General features: G+C 47.9%; 1 protein-coding gene across 3 annotated transcripts in view; it reads left to right on the forward strand.

The window, feature by feature from the left end:
• Window positions 1–7,907: 7,907 nt before the first annotated feature.
• Window positions 7,908–22,175, forward strand: part of LOC144947055 (uncharacterized) — a 51,750-nt gene continuing 37,482 nt past the window's right edge. For 2 of the 3 annotated variants that reach the window (XM_078876202.1, XM_078876201.1), the window contains exons 1-6: window positions 7,908–8,084; window positions 12,537–12,596; window positions 15,224–15,306; window positions 15,962–16,093; window positions 16,808–16,909; window positions 22,006–22,139. In XM_078876202.1, the coding sequence (XP_078732328.1) occupies window positions 12,581–12,596; window positions 15,224–15,306; window positions 15,962–16,093; window positions 16,808–16,909; window positions 22,006–22,139 (467 nt within the window). In that variant the 5' untranslated portion in view covers window positions 7,908–8,084; window positions 12,537–12,580. The remainder of the gene's footprint in view (window positions 8,085–12,536; window positions 12,597–15,223; window positions 15,307–15,961; window positions 16,094–16,807; window positions 16,910–22,005; window positions 22,140–22,175) is intronic. The other variant, XM_078876204.1, reaches the window with a different exon arrangement.

The following is a 22,175-nucleotide window of genomic DNA, read 5'->3' on the forward strand; positions in this document are numbered from 1 at the left end:
AATGAATCGCAAGACGAAGCGCGGCACTGGGCAGCAGCGAAATTCACCCGCGGACAATGTTTATTAATGAGAGCGCGGTTTTCGCCTACATTAAACCTCTCTTTAACATAGCCATGGATATTCACATTGTTGACATTAGCGTCATTTTCCGTGATTGTTATTGTTGGTTTTAGTTTTACGTGCCTGTTGCTATTATCTATTTCTTTGTTGATCATTTTAAATTAATAGTTTTGCTTTTGACATAACTGGCACGCGCGCTTAAATATGCACGTGATCGTCATGTCATTCTGTTTCGAGAAAGGCTAAAAAAATTTATCGGATAGGATTAATATCTTCCTTTAAATAAGTGTGCTCACGTTCTTTTTAGTATTATTATTTGTACTATAACGATGGCATCTACTCCACCGGGAAAGCCTTGCTGAACCTCAAAACGCTTTTTTTTCAAGAGGGCCCTTGCTACACTGGGATGTTTTGCCAATTCCATCATTATTATTGAGAGGAGTTTTGTCTTCGTGTGGGAGGACACCAGAGATCCCGGAGAATACCCAGCATGCCGCATAACGAGGGGGTGCCACTCAGCACTGCCATCTCTGTACATTAGCAATGATCGGCAAGTGAAATTATTGAACTGTAATGCGTAACAGCGGCGATGACCACTTCAAATGTATAATCTAAACTCTTGTTCGCAAATAAACCAAATGTTTGTCTAAGTTGAGAGGGACAACCATCATTGGGAGGGGGGGGGGGGTCCATTCGATGAGCCAACGGGGGCCATGGAGGCTGATAAACAAGGCTCGTGACCACTCGCAGTGCCCTTCCCCACAGCACTGTGATGAATTGTGACTATTCGTTGGTCATGATTCAATTCAACGATTGATTTAGCAATTGTGTCTGGTTGTTTACAGTATCATTTACACGGAATTCTTCTGCCTCGTCTGTGCGTGGTTTTGTCCCCACGCCCACAACAGGGCATGGAAAATGACGGCACATTGACACCGTACACTGTTTGATGTGTGTGCGACCCTATTGTTGTTGTGTGGGTGACCCTGTTTATGTGTGTGTAGGTAACCCTGTAGGTGTGTGTGTGTGTGAGGACGTGGAGCTGAGTGGACTTGCCGATGACTGGTACCAGCGGTGTCAAGATCGGCCTCAGTGGAGGAGGCTCGTGAAGGACGCTACTGGGCAGTTGGAGGCAGTCGCCCTCCAACAACAACGGAGGGCGGAGGAGCGACGCTCACAACAACGAGCGGAGCGCCGGGTGGCTAAAGCACAGCAAGTTGGCACAGTAGGGGGCAAAGGTGGTGCATCAGCCAGTCATCTCGGTCATCTCGGTCAGTCGACCCGTGGCATCTGGGTCTGCCACGTGACCTCCTGCCAGCGGGCGTTCGACACTTCACGTGGCCTCAAGGTGCACATGGCCTGGCACAAGCGTCGTGGTGACGTCACCGCCACTTAGTGGCGAATGGCGGTTGTTGTTGTTGTTGTGCGATCATAACCTACTCGTGTGCTATGCCGGGCTTCATAGGTGCTCACTAACAGCACTTACCCTCACACTCTGTTAAAGCCCCATACGTGGGATTTTTATCTGTTGTCTGTAGGCGACGTGGTTTTCACGTACTGCTGTCTCCCTCTGCTGGTCATTGAGAGTGAGCTGAGAAAGATGCACATCTTGTTTCATCTGCCCCCGACTACGTGATACCACACGAGCTTTACTACCTGGCTTCGCCCGAGACTTGGATTCATGTATTGGACTAATACACGGCCCACGCGGAGGGCGGGGGGATGCGTGACGTCAGCAGGCACAATGCGTGACGTCAGCAGGCACACTGCGTCACGCTGCCGCATGCGGGTGACATCACAGATGAGACGTCACCGCTCACTTGCCGTGCAAAATATATCCATTATTGCGCCCGCGCCCCCCCCCCCCCAAAATACAAAAGTTTATTTGTATACTTTTGCATTGTGCACAGTCTGGAAGCTACCCATATGCCAAATTTCAAGTTTGTTGCATGTTGGGAAATATGCTAAACATTTCGAACATACACAAATATTCACAAATTTCCCTTTTATATATATAGATGGCGTCAAAGTAGAAGAGAGACACATACATATAAAAACGTTGCAGCATATGCAATGAGTTTTTTTTATCAATGCACAGCGCCATGTTGTGTTTGAAGTTAAAAAGTTAAAAGTTATTTCCTAGCTCTAATGAGCATTGAGGCGACGCTCATCTCCGTTGGTTTCCAGCGCTGATCCAGTGGTGGAAATTCCACATTCCTCTGGCGGGTACAGATCTCTCCAGAGCTCAACCCCTTGACTTTCCACAAAGGTGACCGGTTGGCTTATCCATCCCGGAGAAATGAAGGGCTGAGTCAACCCCAAACCAGAACATGCGAACTCGCACACTGCCGATTGGAGTGCCCGTGACAAACACGTTGTCCTGCGGAGGGAGCTGGTAGGAACGTTGGGTTGCTCGGTCAATGGCCAGGGTCAACGGCGGCGTGGTGTATTCCGCAAATATGGCCGACTGTGAGGGCGGGCACAAGCCGGCGTGAGTAGGTTAAACGTTGAGTTTTATAAGGGCACCACGGGGTGACCAGCGCCTCCCCACCCAGCCCCACCCCTCCCACCCCCCACCCAGCCCCACCCTCCCCACACAGCCCCTCCCCACCCTCCCCAGCCAGCCCCTCCCCACCCTCCCCAGCCAGCCCCTCCCCACCCTCCCCTCCCCACCCTCCCCTCCTCACCCAGCCCCACCCACCCCACACAGCCCCTCCCCACCCTCCCCACCCAGCCCCTCCCCACCCTCCCCACCCTACCCTCCCCACCCAGCCCCTCCCTCCCCACCCAGCCCCTCCCTGCACGACGGACACAATAATCCCCTGTGGGCTGGTGTAACCAGGAGGTTCCTACCAGTATAAAATCCTGTAATCCAGCAGCGTTTCACGTAGCAGCTGATGAGACTTATTTGGGCAAAACCAGAGTTTGCTTGTTTTAACAAACGCTGCAAGATAATGCGCGTCACGAAAGTCGCTAGGCGAATTCACTAAAGCGTATATTTTATTTGTATGTAGAGACAACAGGTCCCTGCGGTGGGCTGGTAGGAACGAACAAATGAATGGCTATAATAAAATGAAATGGCGGGGGTACGATACGAAGGCCTAGTTCTAGGCTTTAGGCCTAGCTGTAGGCTTTAGGCCGCTGTGGGTTAATTTTTAAATTAAATGTTTTAATTGAAAACTATCTCAGGGAATTATAAGGGAATGTTACACTTGTTTAGCCAGGAAAGCCTCAGTGAGTCTAAAGGTTGTTGTAGGGTCCTGCCAAGTGTTTGCAGTAGGGGGCGATGTTGCTACACCTAATCGGACATCGGACAGACGGACGATATAATCTATTGTAGGCTGGTTCACTTCGTTCCTACCAGTATTATTAATTCTTACAAACGATTTGGAGATGTTGCGCTACGTGCTGTGAAGAAGGGTATTTGCCCGAAACGTCGCCATTAATTCGTGTTTCCTTTTAAGACCACACCCATTGCTGTTCACGAACAGCGCGGCTGGATACGTACGGTGCAAAGGAAGTTCAACGCCCAGTACACACACACACGAATATGCCGACTTGTGTTTTGAATTGTTTCCTAAAACGTAGGTTTTCCCTAGGGGGGCGTTCATAAATGACGTCACGCACCTAGGGGGGGGTCAGACATTTGTGACGATGTGTGACGAGAGGGGGGGTGAGAAATGTGACGTCACATAAAAATGCGCAACTTTAAATAAATATAGACAACACGTTCTACTTAGTTAAATATACTTTTTTTTATAAAAAAAAATTTCCTACACATTAAATACGCACTACAATGACAATAGTTTAAAGCGATTTGAAACATGTTTTATTTGGGGGGGGCAGAGCTTTGTAACGTCATATTTGAGGGGGGGTCTGACTTTTTGTGACGCCGTGTGACGAGGGGGGGGGGTCAAAATTCGCGTGACGTCATTTATGGACGGCCCCTAGCCACACACGCTCATCCATCATTTGTCCTTGTGGGCAGCCCACGCAACTCGTAGTTTTAAATGCCACAATTATCCTCTGCTGCTTTGTTTTCCTCTCTCACGACGTCATGTCACTGCGCGCTGAACTTTTTCCGCACCGCTGTTTCGGCAACCGCGCTAATCGTCGTGACGTCATAGTTCTGGAGACGCGCGCGTCATGTTTCTACTACGTGACGTCACACGTTTTGAGGCGTCCCGGTTCTGGGACGTGACGTCCGTGGTTCCGAGACGTGACGTCACCAGGGGCCCCCGTCCTATTGGCTGGCGCGCACGAGGGTGGCTTGCCACGTGCTGAGCGGGGGGGGGGTGAGGGGGGGGCGATGGCCCCGGCCCGTGAATAGCCCCGCCCTGTCAATAACAACGCGGGAGACTTGATGCCAGACCAGAGGGGTTTTTTTACCTCTAAATTTAGAAAGTTTAACTCAACTTTAAAACTAAACTTTTTTTACACGCTTTATTTTAACTCACTCTGTCTGTTGTTGTCGTTGTTGTATCTTCAAATCTTGTAACTCAATTTTAACCCACGTCCCAATGTGGTATCGACTGCAAACTTGGTATACTTCGGGACCGTCAATAAATGACGTCACGCAACTAGGGGGGGGGGGGGTCAGACATTTGTGACGATGTGTGACGAGGGGGGGGGGTGAGAAATGTGACGTCACATCAAAATGCGCAACTTTAAATAAATATAGACAACACGTTCTACTTAATTAAATATACGTTTAATAAATGTTTTCTCCTACAACATCGGAGTGCAGCGCCACATTAAATACGCACTACAATGACAATAGTTTAAAGCGATTTGAAGCATGTTTTATTTGGGGGGGGGGCAAAGCTTTGTGACGTCATATTTGAGGGGGGGGGGTCTGACTTTTTGTGACGCCATGTGACGAAGGGGGGGGGGTCAAAAATTGTCCAAAATCGCGTGACGTCATTTATGGACGGACCCTTATGTCATACTGATGACAATGCTATATTCTTTCATAAAAAAATCTATATTTTTAAACAATCTTTTTTACATGTTATGTTTCGGCTTGGCTATAATTGTCCACGCTCAACTGACGTTGGCTGTAATTGGCCACGGTCCCTTACGTTGTGGCAAGCTTCGGGGCCACTTCCTGGAGTCGTGGAGTTCTGCCATTACTAGTACATTTTATAAAAGCGTGTTTAAAAAACGTTTTTTTAATGTTACTTATTTATATTTCAACAGGTGTAAACCCCCACTGAGGCAATGTTGCTCTGACCCAGGGATGTGAACAGAAGGTGAGAACCAGTGCCTCAATGATCATTTGAGCAGCAAATCACTGCGTGATTATATCTTGACTTTGAATGCGATTATCTATTTTAAACTAAACTATAAACTATGTGTTATTGTACCATGTGTAACACCCCACTGAGGCTATGTAGTTTTTTTTTCAGAAGCGACCCGGCTTTCACAAATGATTGCTCAGCGTATTGGCTTATCATCACGTGGAAGTTTATAGCAGCCAAATACTCTAAATGCGTCGTGTTGACCACTGGCAGAGAAACATTCAAACTTCAAAGGGGCCGTCCATAAATGACGTCACGCACCTAGGGGGGAGGGGGTCAGACATTTGTGACGAGGGGGGGGGGGTTGAGAAATGTGACGTCACATCAAAATGCGCAACTTTAAATAAATATAGACAACGCGTTCTACTTAATTAAATAGATGTTTTAATAAATGTTTTCTTCTACAACATCAGAGTGCAGCGCCACATTAAATGAGCACTAAAATGACATGTTTTTTTGGGGAGGGGGGCAGAGCTTTGTGACGTCATATTTGAGGGGGGGGGGTCTGACTTTTTGTGACGCCGTGTGACGAAGGGGGGGGGGAGGTCAAAAATCGTCCAAAATCTCGTGACGTCATTTATGGACGGCCCCTAAGACATCACCACCTTAGACTTCCGCACACAATGGTGGTACTTATTTTACGCGGCAAAATCAGGATGATGGGCTGCGTCAATCCCTCAACCAGGAGTTGAACTCGTAGCTTAGCGATCGACGAGCCGCTCGCTCTGCCCCTGTGACATTTTCCGCAAAGGTGGAAATAAACAAGTCCCTGCGGGGTGGGCTGGTAGGAACGAACAAATGAATGGCGATAATAAAATGAAATGACGGGGGTACGATACGAAGGGAGAGTTTGAGGCCTAGTTCTAGGCTTTAGGCCTAGCTTTAGGCCGCTGTGAGTTAATTTTTAATTTCAATGTTTTAATTAAAAGCCATCTCAGGGAATTATAAGGGAATGTTACACTTGTTTAGCCAGGAAAGCCTCATTCATTTAAATGTTTTAATTAAAAGCTTTCTCAGGGAATTATAAGGGAATGTTACACTTGTTTAGCCAGGAAAGCCTCACTGAGTCTAAAGGTTGTTGTAGGGTCCTGCCAAGTGTTTGCAGTAGGGGGCGATGTTGCTACACCTAATCGGACATCGGACAGACGGACGATATAATCTATTGTAGGCTGGTTCACTTCGTTCCTACCAGTATGAACAGGCAGTGTCCGAAACGTCGCCTATTACTACTACAATGAGCCAAGAATGTGTGTGTGTAACGCGGGTGACGTCACTCTACGTCGACCAGCCCCCCTCATTAATAATCATGAGCGGGTGACGTCACTCCACATGGGGGGGGTGGGAATCGCCTCGTAATGTAGACGAAAACATTCTGATGTGACGTCACATTTCTCAACCCCCCCCCCCTTCGTCACACATCGTCACAAATGTCTGACCCCTAGGTGCGTGACGTCATTTATGGACGACCCCTTAGCTGCCATCCATTTAGTACGTACGCATGGAGGGGGGGTCTACTGACAATGTGCGCATAGGAAACGGGGCGGGGGGCTGAAGCCTCGACAATAATGTTTCTACTTTGGCCTTCAAATGAGTTAGATAGTCCGGCGGTGGACGATCTGTTTGCTTAAACGCGTTAATATTATTAATCCTTCATCGTTTCTGCGGGGATTAAATATCGGCCGTTCTATAGGATTCGAGGGGGGGGGGGAGGGTCAAGGGGTAAAACGTGTCAAAAGTCCGCTTGCGTACAGGGAAGGGGGTCAAGTTTGGACAGATTTTTGCGTACCCACTAAATGGATGGCCCCTGATGGCTTAAGACTCAGCCCCCACTATAGGAACGTGACATTCGGTGGTGTTCATTCAGACGCTGTCTTTCCGACAGCCCTGTTCTTCACCTGAGGACGGCTGCTTGCGTTGTGGCCGAAACGTCGTGAGAATTGTATTTTATTATGTTTTATTTTTATTACTTTATTATTACCCTTCTACGTGACTTTACCGAAAGAACCAAGAAGATTTCCACCACCGGCTCTTGAGAGCTGTAAACAGGAGTCCGAGTTCAACTCCCGCTTGAGGAATTGACTCAGCCCATCATCCTGATTTTGGTGGATAAAATTAGGAGTCCGAGTTCAACTCCCGCTTGAGGAATTGACTCAGCCCATCATCCTGATTTTGGTGGATAAAATTAGGAGTCCGAGTTCAACTCCCGCTTGAGGAATTGACTCAGCCCATCATCCTGATTTTGGTTGATAAAATTAGGAGTCCGAGTTCAACTCCCGCTTGAGGAATTGACTCAGCCCATCATCCTGATTTTGGTGGATAAAAGGCGGTTGTGCCTTCATGGCTTAAGACTCCATCCCCCACTAATACCAGACCTGCAAACGGGAGGGCGCATTGGGAAATTCCACCTTTGCCAACGACGAAATTTCACTTTTCCCTTTGATTTGTGTTTTTTTTAAGTGAGCCGTTGTCGCCACCGCGGGGTGGGGGGTTGGTGCTTGAATCGAGCCGCTCTGACGCAGCCTACACACGTTCCGGGGCCACCCCCGTGTCGCTCCGTCACGTTTTACTGGGGCCCATCGAGCAGTCAGCAGCGTTCTCCTCGTCTGGGATGTGATCGCCTTCTGTGTGTGTAGAGAGAGAGAGAGGTTTTGTTTGTTTATTTTGACTTTATACGACGACAGTGTGGGGGTGGCAGCGGGCACTGTGCGTTTGACGCTGCTGTCTGTAAGCACGCGCACACACCACGCGTACACACACACCACACGCACACACACACCACACACACACACCACGCACACACACCACGCACACACCACACACACACCACACACACCACGCACACCACGCACACACCACACACACACCACGCACACACACCACACACACACACCACACACACACACCACACACACACCACACGCACACCACACGCACACCACACGCACACCACACGCACACCACACGTACACCACACGTACACACACCACACGTATACACACCACACACCACACACACACCACACGTACACACACCACACACACACCACACACACCACGCACACACACCACGCACACACACACCACGCACACACACACCACACACACACCACACAAACCGCACACACCACACACACACCACGAACACACACCACGCACACACACCATGCGCACACCACACACACCACACGTACACACACACCACACACACCACGCACACACACACACCACACGTACACACACACCACACACACCACGCACACACACACACCACACGTATACACCACACACACCACACACACACCACACACACACCACATACACCACCCGTACACACACACACACCACACGTACACACACACCACACACACACACCACACGTGCACACCCCACACGTACACACACCACACACACACCACACACACCACACGTATACACACCACACACACCGCACACCACACACACCGCACACCACACACACCACACCGTACAGACACACCACACTACACCACACGCATCACACACCACACACACACCACACGCACACACTCCACACGCGCACACACCACACACACACCACACACACACCACACGTACACACCCCACACGTACACACACCACACACACCACACACACACCACACACACACCACATGTATACACACCACACACACCACACGCACACACACACACCACACACACACCACACACACCACACGTATACACACCACACACACCGCACACCACACACACCACACCGTACACACACACCACACTACACCACACGCATCACACGCACACACACCACACACACACCACACGCACACACTCCACACGCGCACACACCACACCACACACACACCACACACACCACACACACACCACACGTACACACCCCACACGTACACACACCACACACACACCACACACACACCACACACCACACACACACCACACGTATACACACACCACACGCACACACACACCACACACACACCACACGCACACCACACGCACACACACCACACGCACACACACCACACGCACACCACACGCACACACACCACACGCACACCACACGCACACACACCACACACACACCACACACACCACACGTATACACACCACACACACCGCACACCACACACACCGCACACCACACACACCACACCGTACACACACACCACACTACACCACACGCATCACACACCACACACACACCACACGCACACACTCCACACGCGCACACACCACACACACACCACACACACACCACACACACCACACACACACCACACGTACACACCCCACACGTACACACACCACACACACACCACACACACACCACATGTATACACACCACACACACCACACGCACACACACACACCACACACACCACACACACCACACGTATACACACCACACACACCGCACACCACACACACCACACCGTACACACACACCACACTACACCACACGCATCACACGCACACACACCACACACACACCACACGCACACACTCCACACGCGCACACACCACACCACACACACACCACACACACCACACACACACCACACGTACACACACCACACACACACCACACACACACACCACACACACACCACACACACACCACACGTATACACACCACACACACCACACCACACGCACACCACACGCACACCACACGCACACCACACGCACACCACACGCACACCACACGCACACCACACGCACACACACCACACGCACACACACACCACACGTATACACACCACACACACCACACGCACACACGCACACCACACACCACACACACACCACACGCACACCACACGCACACACGCACACCACACGCACACCACACGCACACCACACGCACACCACACGCACACCACACGCACACGCACACACCACACACATGAGCGTAAGGATATACATTGTAACGCGATGTGCTGTCGTTGCGTGCACGCTATGTATGCATGTTGAACTTATTTCGCACCGTGCTAATCGGAGGTGCGGGTGAAACACAACAACCTCCGTGCCGTGGCTGGATGCTCAACCCAGAGTTGGTGTAGATTGTGTCTTGTGTGAGGGTTGCTCTTTTTATTATTAATATCTAGGAGAGAGAGGATTTCAGATCCATTTTACTGGTAGGAACCCCACCTGGTTCCACCAACCCACATGGGATTATTGTGTCCGTCCGTCGTGCATCCAAAAATGGGAGGGGTGGGGCTGGGTGGAGAGTGGCTGGGTGGGGAGGGTGGGGAGGGCTGGGTGGGGAGGGGAGGGTGGGGAGGGCTGGGTGGGGAGGGGCTGGATGGGGGGGGTAGGGAGGGGGGTGGGAGGGGTGGGGCTGGGTGGGGAGGGGCTGGTCACCCCGTGGTGCCCTTATAAAACTCAACGTTTAACCTACTCACGACGGCTTGTGCCCGCCCTCACCGTCGGCCATATTTGCGGAATACACCACGCCGCCGTTGACCCTGGCCATTGACCGAGCAACCCAACGTTCCTACCAGCTCCCTCCGCAGGAATGTGTTCTCCTCCATGCAATGCGCTCAATGTGATACGGGGTAACCAACGCGGAATTTTTTTTTACTTGCTTTAACGGCGACAGAAAGATGGTCAATAACTCGATCCGGAATACAGAGAATCTTAACAATATTTGGAATTTATTGACTGTGCATTGGTTCGTTATGCACCATTGACGCATTACGCACAAGGACAGGAACCACTTGTTGCGGATAATAATAATTTCCTGACAACCAAGTATAGCCAACTCTTCAAAAACCCTCGGCAAGCAGCATCTACACAGCGCCCCCGTGTGTCCACAATCACGTGACCGTCACAATAAAACGTGTACAGAATAAACTCCTTTAAAAAAAGTTTTTTTAAAAACAACGGTTTTATTAACAACTTGGTTTAACTCGCGGTCGAGAAACTTGGTCAATGCCGCCTGAGACACGCGGCGCCTGCTTCTTGTGCGAGCGTTTTTTACCTACACAAATATATAAATAATAAGGCGTCCATACAAAATGTTAATTGCTTTAAAGTAGCGAGTTAATTGATTCATTGATGCCGATTTTGATACAGGCATTCATTGTCACCGGATCTGAGCACGTGTGCAAAATGTGGAATTGATTGGACAACGGGAAGTGGACGAAATTTTGATGACAAGATTTGACCGCGACAAACAGGAAACACATTCCTGCGGAGGGAGCTGGTAGGAACGTTGGGTTGCTCGGTCAATCGCCAGGGTCAACGGCGGTGTGGTGTATTCCGCAAATATGCCCGACTGTGAGGGCGGGCACAAGCCGGCGTGAGTAGGTTAAACGTTGAGTTTTATAAGGGCACCACGGGGTAACCAGCCCCTCCTCACCCACCCCCACCCCTCCCACCCCCCACCCAGCCCCATCCTCTCCACCCAGCCCCTCCCCACCCAGCCCCCCTTGACCCCATGTAACCTTGGCCACCTCGGCTCGCCCCCGGCGCGATAGCGCTCGTCCACACCGTTACATCTTGCTCAACCAAATCTTGCTGACAATAAAAACTGAAAAAGAAGGAACGTCTACAAGTTGTTGGTACAATGTCAGACGCATATCTCAATAAGAGGAACGATGAAGTCGTCCACTTGAGCGATGGCAACGGAGAGCAAATCAAGAACATCACCAATCTCTCTCTTAAAATAATATTTTTTACTCGCATTTCATGAATACAAACATGTAGCGCCTATTTGCAACTCCGACTAAAACTTATCTCTAAAGCGGCTTGGTGTAAAACATTGGAAGTGATCATCACGGTGATACAGGCGGTGCACGGATTAATGATTAATACCGCTGCAGACTTAACTCCTTCAGCCTTGCCAGAAAAACTGAAATCGGTTGAATTCTGGGGTCTGCTTTTTAACGGCTCAGAAGACGACGAACACAGCAGGAAATGGTGCCCATCGTGAGTGCTTTGAACAAACGGGAATATTCTGACTTTCTCGATGGGATTTGGCTCAACGGCAGATTGGATAACCGAGGCATAAGTTTGGTGCGTACCAATTTCATTTCTGCCGATACTCGTGTGAGAACCTCGTGTATAAGGTTACGTGAACCCCTGCCAATAGCCATTGTAATGGCGAGAGAGAGAGAGATGTGTACTGATGATTGAAAGTGTTGCGATCTCTCTGTCAGGGCCTTCACCTCCGCCACCAGCGAGCAACGCGAGAGTGGAGCAGATGCCCGGAAATGCAGGTACAGTAACCTGAGCCTAAATTTCGATTTAAAGCTTTCGTGACTGCAGGGATTCATCTTCTTGGTTCTTTTGGTAAAGTCACGTAGAAGGGAAATAATAAAATAATACAAATAAAACACAATAAAATAATTAAAATAAAACATAATAAAATAATTATCACGACGTTTCGGCCACAACGCAAGCAGCCGTCCTCAGGTGAAGAACAGGTCTGTCGGAAAGACAGCGTCTGAATGAACACCACCAGGCTTGGCAGCGTATATTTAAGCTGGGTTGGAGGGGGAAGAGCGCCTTGACAAAATAATTTGCATATCAAGATGAATTTAGCATATTTATGGGAAATGCAGATATGGGATTAGTCACTACTTGTGGAATGCGTAACCTGAGCCTCTTGATTCATAACACCCAGATAAGTAAGATGTAACCCAGTGCATAGTTTTTCGCTTGGAACAGTCCGTAATGCTGTTCCGGGAATTATTTTTGGAACGACACATCTCGCCTTATTGGTTTTATAAACCTGTTCATAATGTTGTCGGAATATATGGTATAATAACGTAGGATTATCAGGGCTAGGCATAGTTTGTACTCTAATGGTAGTGTCTTCTGCTGCCAAAGCCAGCCTAACAGGATTGTGGAAACTATTGAGTGAGAAATTAAGCCCTAGAATGTTTTCTGGGCTTGAGGCCAGTGTCAATAATGTTATACAAATCTGGTCACATGCGTACAGGATTATAACACGCACCCCCAAGTTTTAAACTAAAACTAAACTTTTATTTTACCAAGTAAGGCCCGCTGAGTTCTATGGCTCGTTTTCAGAAGCGACCTGGCCACAATTGTGAGAATTCATAGCAGCCCAATACTCTGAACGCATATTTCTAAATGTGGAGGGAAATAGTTCACTGCTTTAGCCCACTATTTGTCTTTTGTCAACGTGACACTTTTTTACTGATTGGCCGTGTCTGGTGGTGGAGGGTTACGACACATTTATAAATAACGCGATCTAAACCCAAAAAACGTTGATTATGAATAATATTGGTCGCGAAAGCCTACGTGTTAAACTGTGGAGGGAAAACCCGGAGGACCCATCGAAAAATCCACGTGACCATGGGGAGAGCATGCAAACTCCACATATACAGGCGTCGGGGTCGGGATCGAACGCACGACCTCCTGCATACCAGGCTACCGCGGCGCCCCAGTTATGCTTTCAAATACAGGAGAAAAGAGGAAACAGAATTCTTCATCTCCAGCCAGCGCTCAACCCAGCACCGCTCGTGTGACATTTACACGCGGATTGAGCCACGTTTAACTTGACGGCTGCAAACAACGGGCGCACGCTCTGATGAGAAATGTCAATCACGTCCATCGTAGTGGATCTTCCGACCTTTTGTTTTCACGACATTCGGCCTGTTTCTCCAACAGGGGAAATACGTTTGTTACGAGTATTGTGAATAGAACAGTTTTTGTTTTTAACTTTTTAGCTCATTGACACCAAGCATAACAGGACCACAATGAAGCAAGGCAATCGGAACAAAAAGAAAAAGAAAAACGACTGTCATGAAAAATTTTAATTTGTCAAACTTAAGGCGACTCGTGTCATTCTAACACGTGCGGAGAGTGAGTTTTCACTTGGAGATTTACAATTTGCACTTTCTTTGATATACAATAAACACTCTTTGCAGGGCATAGAATAAGGTGTGCTCCTAGTACGGATAAGGCTACCAATTGAAGGGACGTCTGCGTTTTTAGCAAAATGTTTTTTTTTATTCTGCTAAAATTATCAAGCATGAAGGTGACTACGACTGCCCTAACCCTAACATCAGGCCAAGGGATGACTGGCTCTTGTGAGACAACATTAACTAGTCTGAATAAAGACGGCAGACTAAGATCAATCTTGTGACACTGAGAGATCTAAACAATGGTAATTGACCATATATGTATGGAAAGTATTTACTGAGTGGCGGGTGTCGTGCATTATCTCATCACGCATGGTCAGCGAAGGACCGCTGGTGCCAGACACGTGGCCTCTTGCGACAGCATTTGCGTAAACTGCTCTTACTACCATGCCAGAGCACGACACCAACATTAAATAACCAAGACTGCTTTAAGTCGATTAGACTAAGCGATTTTGACGACATGAAATCTCCTTCTTGGTTCTTTCGGTAAAGTCACGTAGAAGGGAAATAATAAAATAATAAAAATAAAACATAATAAAATACAATTCTCACGACGTTTCGGCCACAACACAAGCAGCCGTCCTCAGGTGAAGAACAGGTCTGTTGGAAAGACAGCGGCTGAATGGCGTTGTGGCCGAAACGTCGTGAGAATTGTATTTTATTATGTTTTATTTTTATTTTATTATTTCCCTTCTACATGACTTTACCGAAAGAACCAAGAAGATGAATCCCTGCAGTCACGAAAGCTTTAAATCGACATGAAATCTGCAGACTAAGACTTGACTCCATTTCCCCAGGTCGCATAGACTAAGACGGTGACTGTAATAAAAACATGCTGGCTACATTAACACCGCCCGAGTGTGGTGGTAGGAGCACCGACTTGGCAGCGGAAGGGCTGGTTGGCATGAGAACGAACTCCACCGTGGCCCCGTGTCCCTTCCACTCTCTGTCCACAGAGGCGGGGGGGGCACACCGCCGAGAGGGAAAGTCTACCGTCTCCTCGAAGCATGGACAGGAACAGACGCCTGGCAGTTCACGGGTAACGACGACCCCCCCCTCCCCTTCCCCACAACCGAAGTCATCCTGACATGCATTCTGATCGATCACAGTAATCATTCTCAGCCCTGTGTTCATTCACTGCTCGATGAAACCCTCCCCAAGCTTTGTCTGTCCCTGGGGGTTGTTTAGCTGTACTTCACAATGGTCAATGTGGGTTGCTGAAGTGGGGGGTGGGGAGGAGTGATGTTAACCGAAGCCGGGAATCGAACTCAGGTCGGTGGGGTCAAAGCGCACTGCACTAACCACTACGCCACCACTCAGTCCACAGCCCTCGTATCAGCACGTGAATATATTTCTCCCCATTGCATCTTGCATTACTACGACCGTTGTCGTTGTTCCGGTAAACTTCACTCGTCGGTTCTTACGCTCGTGCTAAAAACTTGGGCAACTACACTATTTTGTCTCATGCATACTGTGTTCAATCACCATACCACTCACTCACTCACCCACTCACCACACTGCAGGTAAAAACGTTCTCTTTCTGCTCCTGTCACATCGTTAACCTGTGCAAACCCTCGTCAATGCTTTTTTTCGCCAGCGACTGACCTTCACCTCGTGCTCCCTCGTCTTGCCTCCTCACTCTTGCCAAACCACTCTCCCCCCCCCCGTCTCGCCCCACCCCTCCACGACTCTAGGGCGCCCACTCCTCCACCGCTAGGACAGACCCTGACACCAAGTGTAGCTTCTGCCACAAGGGCGACGACGTGCTGATGCTGGGAAAGCTCTACGTGTCTTCCAAAAAGATCGCGGCGCACCACAAGTGCTTGGTGAGGACGTTGCCCGGTGGCTCAAGTGAATTCATTTTAACCAAAGGGAGCAACTCGGGAGGTCGGAGGCACTGGGCCAACACCGCTGAGATGCTGGGTTAAAATTATACGGCAGAGCGCGGTGGGAAAATAGCTGCCCTCTACTGCGCAGACCAAGATACTCGCGAAGGGATATCAGAGATGGCTCTGTTCTATTCTAGCATGAAGAGTTGCACGGAGATGTTGGGGTGGCTCAAAACTCAGAGATGCTGAGCCGGCACGGCTGAGGGTCCTTGGCAGAGGTCGCAAACGGGTTTTGATTCCTTACCCGTACCCGGCCGCACCAGGGTCGCAAATGGGTACCCGTACCCGGCCGGGTACGGGTACCCGTACGCTACCCGTACCCGTACCCTACCCGAAATGAGTGACAAACGGTTACTCACCAGTGACTCACGGCCTACCCGTACCTGTACCCGGCAGCACCAGGGTCGCCAACGGGTACCCGTACCCGTACCTGGCCGGGTACGGGTAGCCGGGTATCGGGTAGGGTACGGGTATCGGGTACCCGGTTGCGACCTCTGGTTCTTGGGTTCGAATCTGGGTATCGGCCACCTGCAATTAGACCAAGTTCTCTCGTTTAAAGATTTTGTTGGTCTCAGCCCATGAATGTGTCAATAAATCTATTATTTTTGTATTGCAATTGATCAGGTATGTCACCTTCCATTTGCTCCACAGCTGTTTTCATCCGGAACAATTGAAGGCCCAAAGTCGAGCGGGGAGTTTGGAAGTTTTGACGTCAAGACGGTTATGAAAGAGATAAAGCGCGGGAAGAGAATAGTGAGTCTGCTTCACCACTGGCACTCTCGTCCCAATGAAGTTGTTATCATTTACAACAACGATCATCGTCGTTTGAAAGAACGATCTTCTCTTCCGGGAACTCCTCTTTCCTACCATATACCAAATGGATTTGGCCGAGCAACCCTATACACAGGACCCTCCTGAGAAATGGGTCTTCAGGCCCAAAGTTGTATTGGATGAATTAATTATATTCATATTTTGGTGGTGAATAAACCGCGAGATATTTTTATTAATTTATTTATTACGACTGACAATCCACAAAGACTCCACGTATTTATATATTTTTCAATAATGCACATTATTTACACGGCATAGTCTCACTTACTTTCAGGGCCCCTTTTCATTCGGGTCACAATTATCATCTGTGGCCAATTTCTCTTTCACAGTGTTTTTAACACACTTTTTTCATGTTCTTGGTTCTTTCGGTAAAGTCACGTAGAAGGAAATAATAAAATAATAATAATAAAACATAATAAAATAACATATTATTTTATTAAAATAACATTATTTTATTATGTTTTATTTTGATTCTTTCGGTAAAGTCACGTAGAAGGGAAATAATAAAATAATAAAAATAAAACAATAAAATAACATATTATTTTATTAAAATAACATATTATTTTATTATGTTTTATTTTTATTATTTTATAATAAAATAACATTATTTTATTATGTTTTATTTTTATTATTTTATTATTTCCCTTCTACGTGACTTTACCGAAAGAACCAAGAAGATGAATCCCTGCAGTCACGAAAGCTTTACATTGAAACTTTTTTCATGGTTGATGAGCATAGGCTCAAAAGGCCAAGTGGCCAGTAACAAACAGCACTCTTGAAATTATAGTAGGTAACAGTTCATACGTTGCTTGAATTTACAAATTTTTTCAGAAGAGCTTTGGAAAAGAGACGACGGAAGGGAATTCTAAAGTGGAGCAGTCCATGGGCAGATGCAGAGAGAGAAGTGTTGTGATCTGCAGTGTGGTGATCGGGTGAGTGAGTGTTGTTTTGACCTGCAGTGTGGTGAGTGGGTGGGTGGGTGAGTGAGTTAGTGGGTAAGTGAGTGAGTGAGGGGGTGGGTGAGTGAGTGAGGGGGTGAGTGAGTGAGGGGGTGAGTGAGTGAGTGAGGGGGTGGGTGGGTGGGTGAGTGAGTGAGTGAGTGTTGTTTTGACCTGCAGTGTGGTGAGTGGGTGAGTGAGTTAGTGGGTGAGTGAGTGAGGGGGTGGGTGAGTGAGTGAGTGAGTGTTGTTTTGACCTCAAGTGTTTTGTTTTGACCTGCAGTGTGGTGAGTGAGTTAGTGGGTAAGTGAGTGTGTGAGGGGGTGTGTGAGTGAGTGAGTGAGTGTTGTTTTGACCTGCAGTGTGGTGAGTGGGTTGGTGAGTGAGTTAGTGGGTAAGTGAGTGAGTGAGGGGGTGGGTGAGTGAGTGAGTGTTGTTTTGACCTGCAGTGTGGTGAGTGGGTTGGTGAGTGAGTTAGTGGGTAAGTGAGTGAGTGAGGGGGTGGGTGAGTGAGTTAGTGAGGGGGTGGGTGAGTGAGTGAGTGTTGTTTTGACCTGCAGTGTGGTGAGTGGGTGGGTGAGTGAGTTAGTGGGTAAGTGAGTGAGTGAGTGAGGGGGTGAGTGAGTGAGGGGGTGGGTGGGTGAGTGAGTGAGTGTTGTTTTGACCTGCAGTGTGGTGAGTGGGTGGGTGGGTGAGTGAGTTAGTGGGTAAGTGAGTGAGAGGGTGGGTGAGTGAGTGAGGGGGTGGGTGAGTGAGTGTTTTTTGACCTGTGGTGTGGTGAGTGGGTGGGTGAGTGAGTGAGTTAGTGGGTAAGTGAGTGTGTGAGGGGGTGAGTGAGTGAGTGAGTGACTTGTGTTTTGACCTGCAGTGTTTTGTTTTGACCTGCAGTGTGGTGAGTGAGTGAGTGGTGAGTGTTTTGACCTGCAGGGTGGTGAGTGAGTGAGTGAGTGGGTGCGTGAGTGAGTGTTGTTTTGACCTATAGTGTGGTGGTTGAACTCGGTGTGGTGGTGGATGAGACGAAACATGGGTGGAGGAATCAGGAAGTGAAGTTCGCGGGAGCAGGAACCATGAACTGTTGTAGCGATGGTGTGGAGTGAAAAACGAGGCGAATGAGAGAGAGAGAAAAAAAACCCTCACTTGTGAGAAATGAGAACAAACGTGGAAATGTACCAGGAAGTTCACAGGAGTACGTTTGCATATGTTGCCCGAGATTTAAAAAAATACACCACTGCTCCTGTTAAACGACTGTGTTATCAGTGACACAATCACGAATATGGATGGCACAGCCAGAATACGATATCATGTATTGCAAAAGTATAAATGTAACCCTCAACTAGTCCGTTATCGCGTCTTGACAATTGCAGCTGTTCACATTTTTCCCCGCCATGAAATAGCCAATGTTTCCTGTGAATATGTACAATATGTCATGGTTATCTTCTTGGTTCTTTCGGTAAAGTCACGTAGAAGGGAAATAATAAAATAAGAAAAAATACAACATAATAAAATACAATTCTCACGACGTTTCGGCCACAACGCAAGCAGCCGTCCTCAGGTGAAGAACAGGTCTGTCGGAAAGACAGCGTCTGAATGCTGTGAAAGCTGTCTTTCCGACAGCCCTGTTCTTCACCTGAGGACGGCTACTTGCGTTGTGGCCAAAACGTCGTGAGAATTGTATTTTATTATGTTTAATTTATTATTATTTTATTATTTCCCTTCTACGTGACTTTACCGAAAGAACCAAGAAGATGAATCCCTGCAGTCACGAAAGCTTTAAATCGAAATGTCATGGTTACTTAATAACAGTTTAATTTACAGCCCTTTGTCAATTCGCTGCTGGGACAAGGACTTGCCCTGCTGCGTCGATCGTGGTGGTTGTTTGACCAAACCTCACCACGTTGCTCAGTGCGGGTTGGTGAAGGAGCCAGGACTGATTCAGATCTCGCTTGCCCCTGATGTTGATCATGTCCGGGACTTCAACTCGGGTTGTTTGGTTCACAGAGCCGTGTGTAATTTTCCTTAAGGACCCTGTACTCGGATGCTTTTGTTGCTGCTGTGGTCATGCACCACGGATTGCCCGTGTCCGTGTACAATAGCTGGGTAACTGTCTAAACGGAATGACATGATCATCCGTGTAAACAATGAAAATAAAATCGAATAAAACTCTGTGCCCGCACCACCCTAATATTGATATTGAATTCAGTTTGTAAAACTTCACTTTCAACCTAAGTTGACATTTTCTCCAGTATTTTACTGTAATGCTCACCACCCCCCACCGTGTATCCACACGCCTTTTTGTAATCTTTCACAATCAAATATAGACGAAGAACAAAAGAGTCATCTTACTGCTTCTTTACAATTGGGGTTTCACTGACAAGCTTGTGAATAAACGATGTTTTTTCTGAATATATACGTAACAAAAAAAACATGCTGATGAAAAATATAAACTTCCTGAAAAATGAAATATTCGTTTTAGACTTTCACCCTACTGGCCTTACAGAATTGCGTTATATCCAACAGCTTTTTTATAAGCACAAAAGATCCGAGCTGATATGAGATTTCTGGGTTGTGCCCGTTAAACTTAATGCCGGACGGGTTTGTCAGATGTTATTGGTATGAGTGATCATGTCTTAACAATTCGGTCCTGTTACAGTGTAAAAAGCAGCCGTGCGGAGAAATCGTTCCGTATTGTTTTGTTTCACTGCTCGGCCACCGGCGGCTGTTATTTTCGCTACGAGGCCTCCCCACCCTGTGGAACCTCATCCCAGAGGTCGCAATTGGGTACCCGATACCCGTACCCTACCCGATACCCGGCTACCCGTACCCAGTCGGGTACGGGTACCCGTTTGCGACCCTGGTGCGGCCGGGTACGGGTAGGCCGTGAGTCACTGGTGAGTAACCGTTTGTCATTCATTTCCCAACGTCTTGTCTCTTCTCACAATTCAAGTTCCTAGAATCAACCCACCCGCGCCTGCAACATGGCTTCATCACAGAGGTCGCAATCGGGTACCCGATACCCGTACCCTACTGGATACCCGGCTACCCGTACCCGGCCGGGTATTGGGTACGGGTACCCTCTTAATTTTAGAACTTTCGTGACTGCAGGAATTATTATTTGGTTCTTTCGGTTAAGTCACGTCTAAAGATAAAATAATAAATTAAATTAAATAATAGAATACGACGTTTCGATTGCAACACAAGCAATCATCATCAGGTATAATGAAATAGCGACATAAAATCTAACCAGAAAACTATAGACAGACATATTAGCAGACAGATATCACCAAGATACATAGAGAGAGCAACACAGGTAACAGAGAGAGGTGATCGTCTCTGTGGGGTGGCCTTAATTAGACAGAGGAGGGCGGACGCAGAGAGAGGGAGGGGGGTTAGAGAAAAAGTTAGCATATCAATGAGTGGACAACAAAACGTGGTGCTGCAAGTGCGATGACACGGCAAGCAAGCCTGAAAATCAGGAGAAGGACACACTAAAATTAAATAACCTAGTAAAATATCGAAATGTAATGTAATACAACACGGAGGGTCGGTCAACACACAACGCATAGCCTGGTTGATTACGTATTTCAAAGATTGCTAAGTTAGAATTTAAGTGTGAACATTCCAAAGAGAGGACACAGGCAGAGAGAACAAGTAGTCAGAGAGAGAGAAAAAAGAAGATAAGTTTAAAACTTCCCCGTAGAAGTGGTTCAATCTTAATTTTAGAACTTTCGTGACTGCAGGATACCCGTTTGCGACTCTGGTGTGGCCAGGTACGGGTACGGGTAAGGAATCAAAACCCGTTTGCGACCTCTGCCTCATCATCTCTGCCTTCAACTCCTCTCCTCAAAACCTTCCTCTTTAACCCCCGTGCTTTCAGACTCCCTCAATTGCTTCTTATTCTCTTCTCCCCCTTGCTCAGTCCGTCCCATTTCGGGTGCATTAACAAATGTAAGTTCATATTTTTGTCGAGCATTTTTCTTAGTTTTTGTGCTGGGCTCCAGAATTAACAATGGATATCAGCTACATTCCCGGCTGTGTGGTGTTCATGCTCGTTTTTATTTTTTTGTTGATTTCTTTTGACAGAAATGCTCCAAATGCAGAAACCAAGGGGGCACGATAGGATGTGAAATAAAAAAATGTTCCAAAACCTACCACTACGTTTGCGGGAAGATGGACTGTGCTAAAATCATAGAGAACTCCTCGAAGGGCATCTACAAGTGAGTGCTGGCTGAGATCTGCAGTGGCACAAAACC

Source organism: Lampetra fluviatilis, chromosome 43 (genome assembly GCF_964198595.1).
Source record: "Lampetra fluviatilis chromosome 43, kcLamFluv1.1, whole genome shotgun sequence".
In the NCBI taxonomy this organism is placed as follows: domain Eukaryota; kingdom Metazoa; phylum Chordata; class Hyperoartia; order Petromyzontiformes; family Petromyzontidae; genus Lampetra; species Lampetra fluviatilis.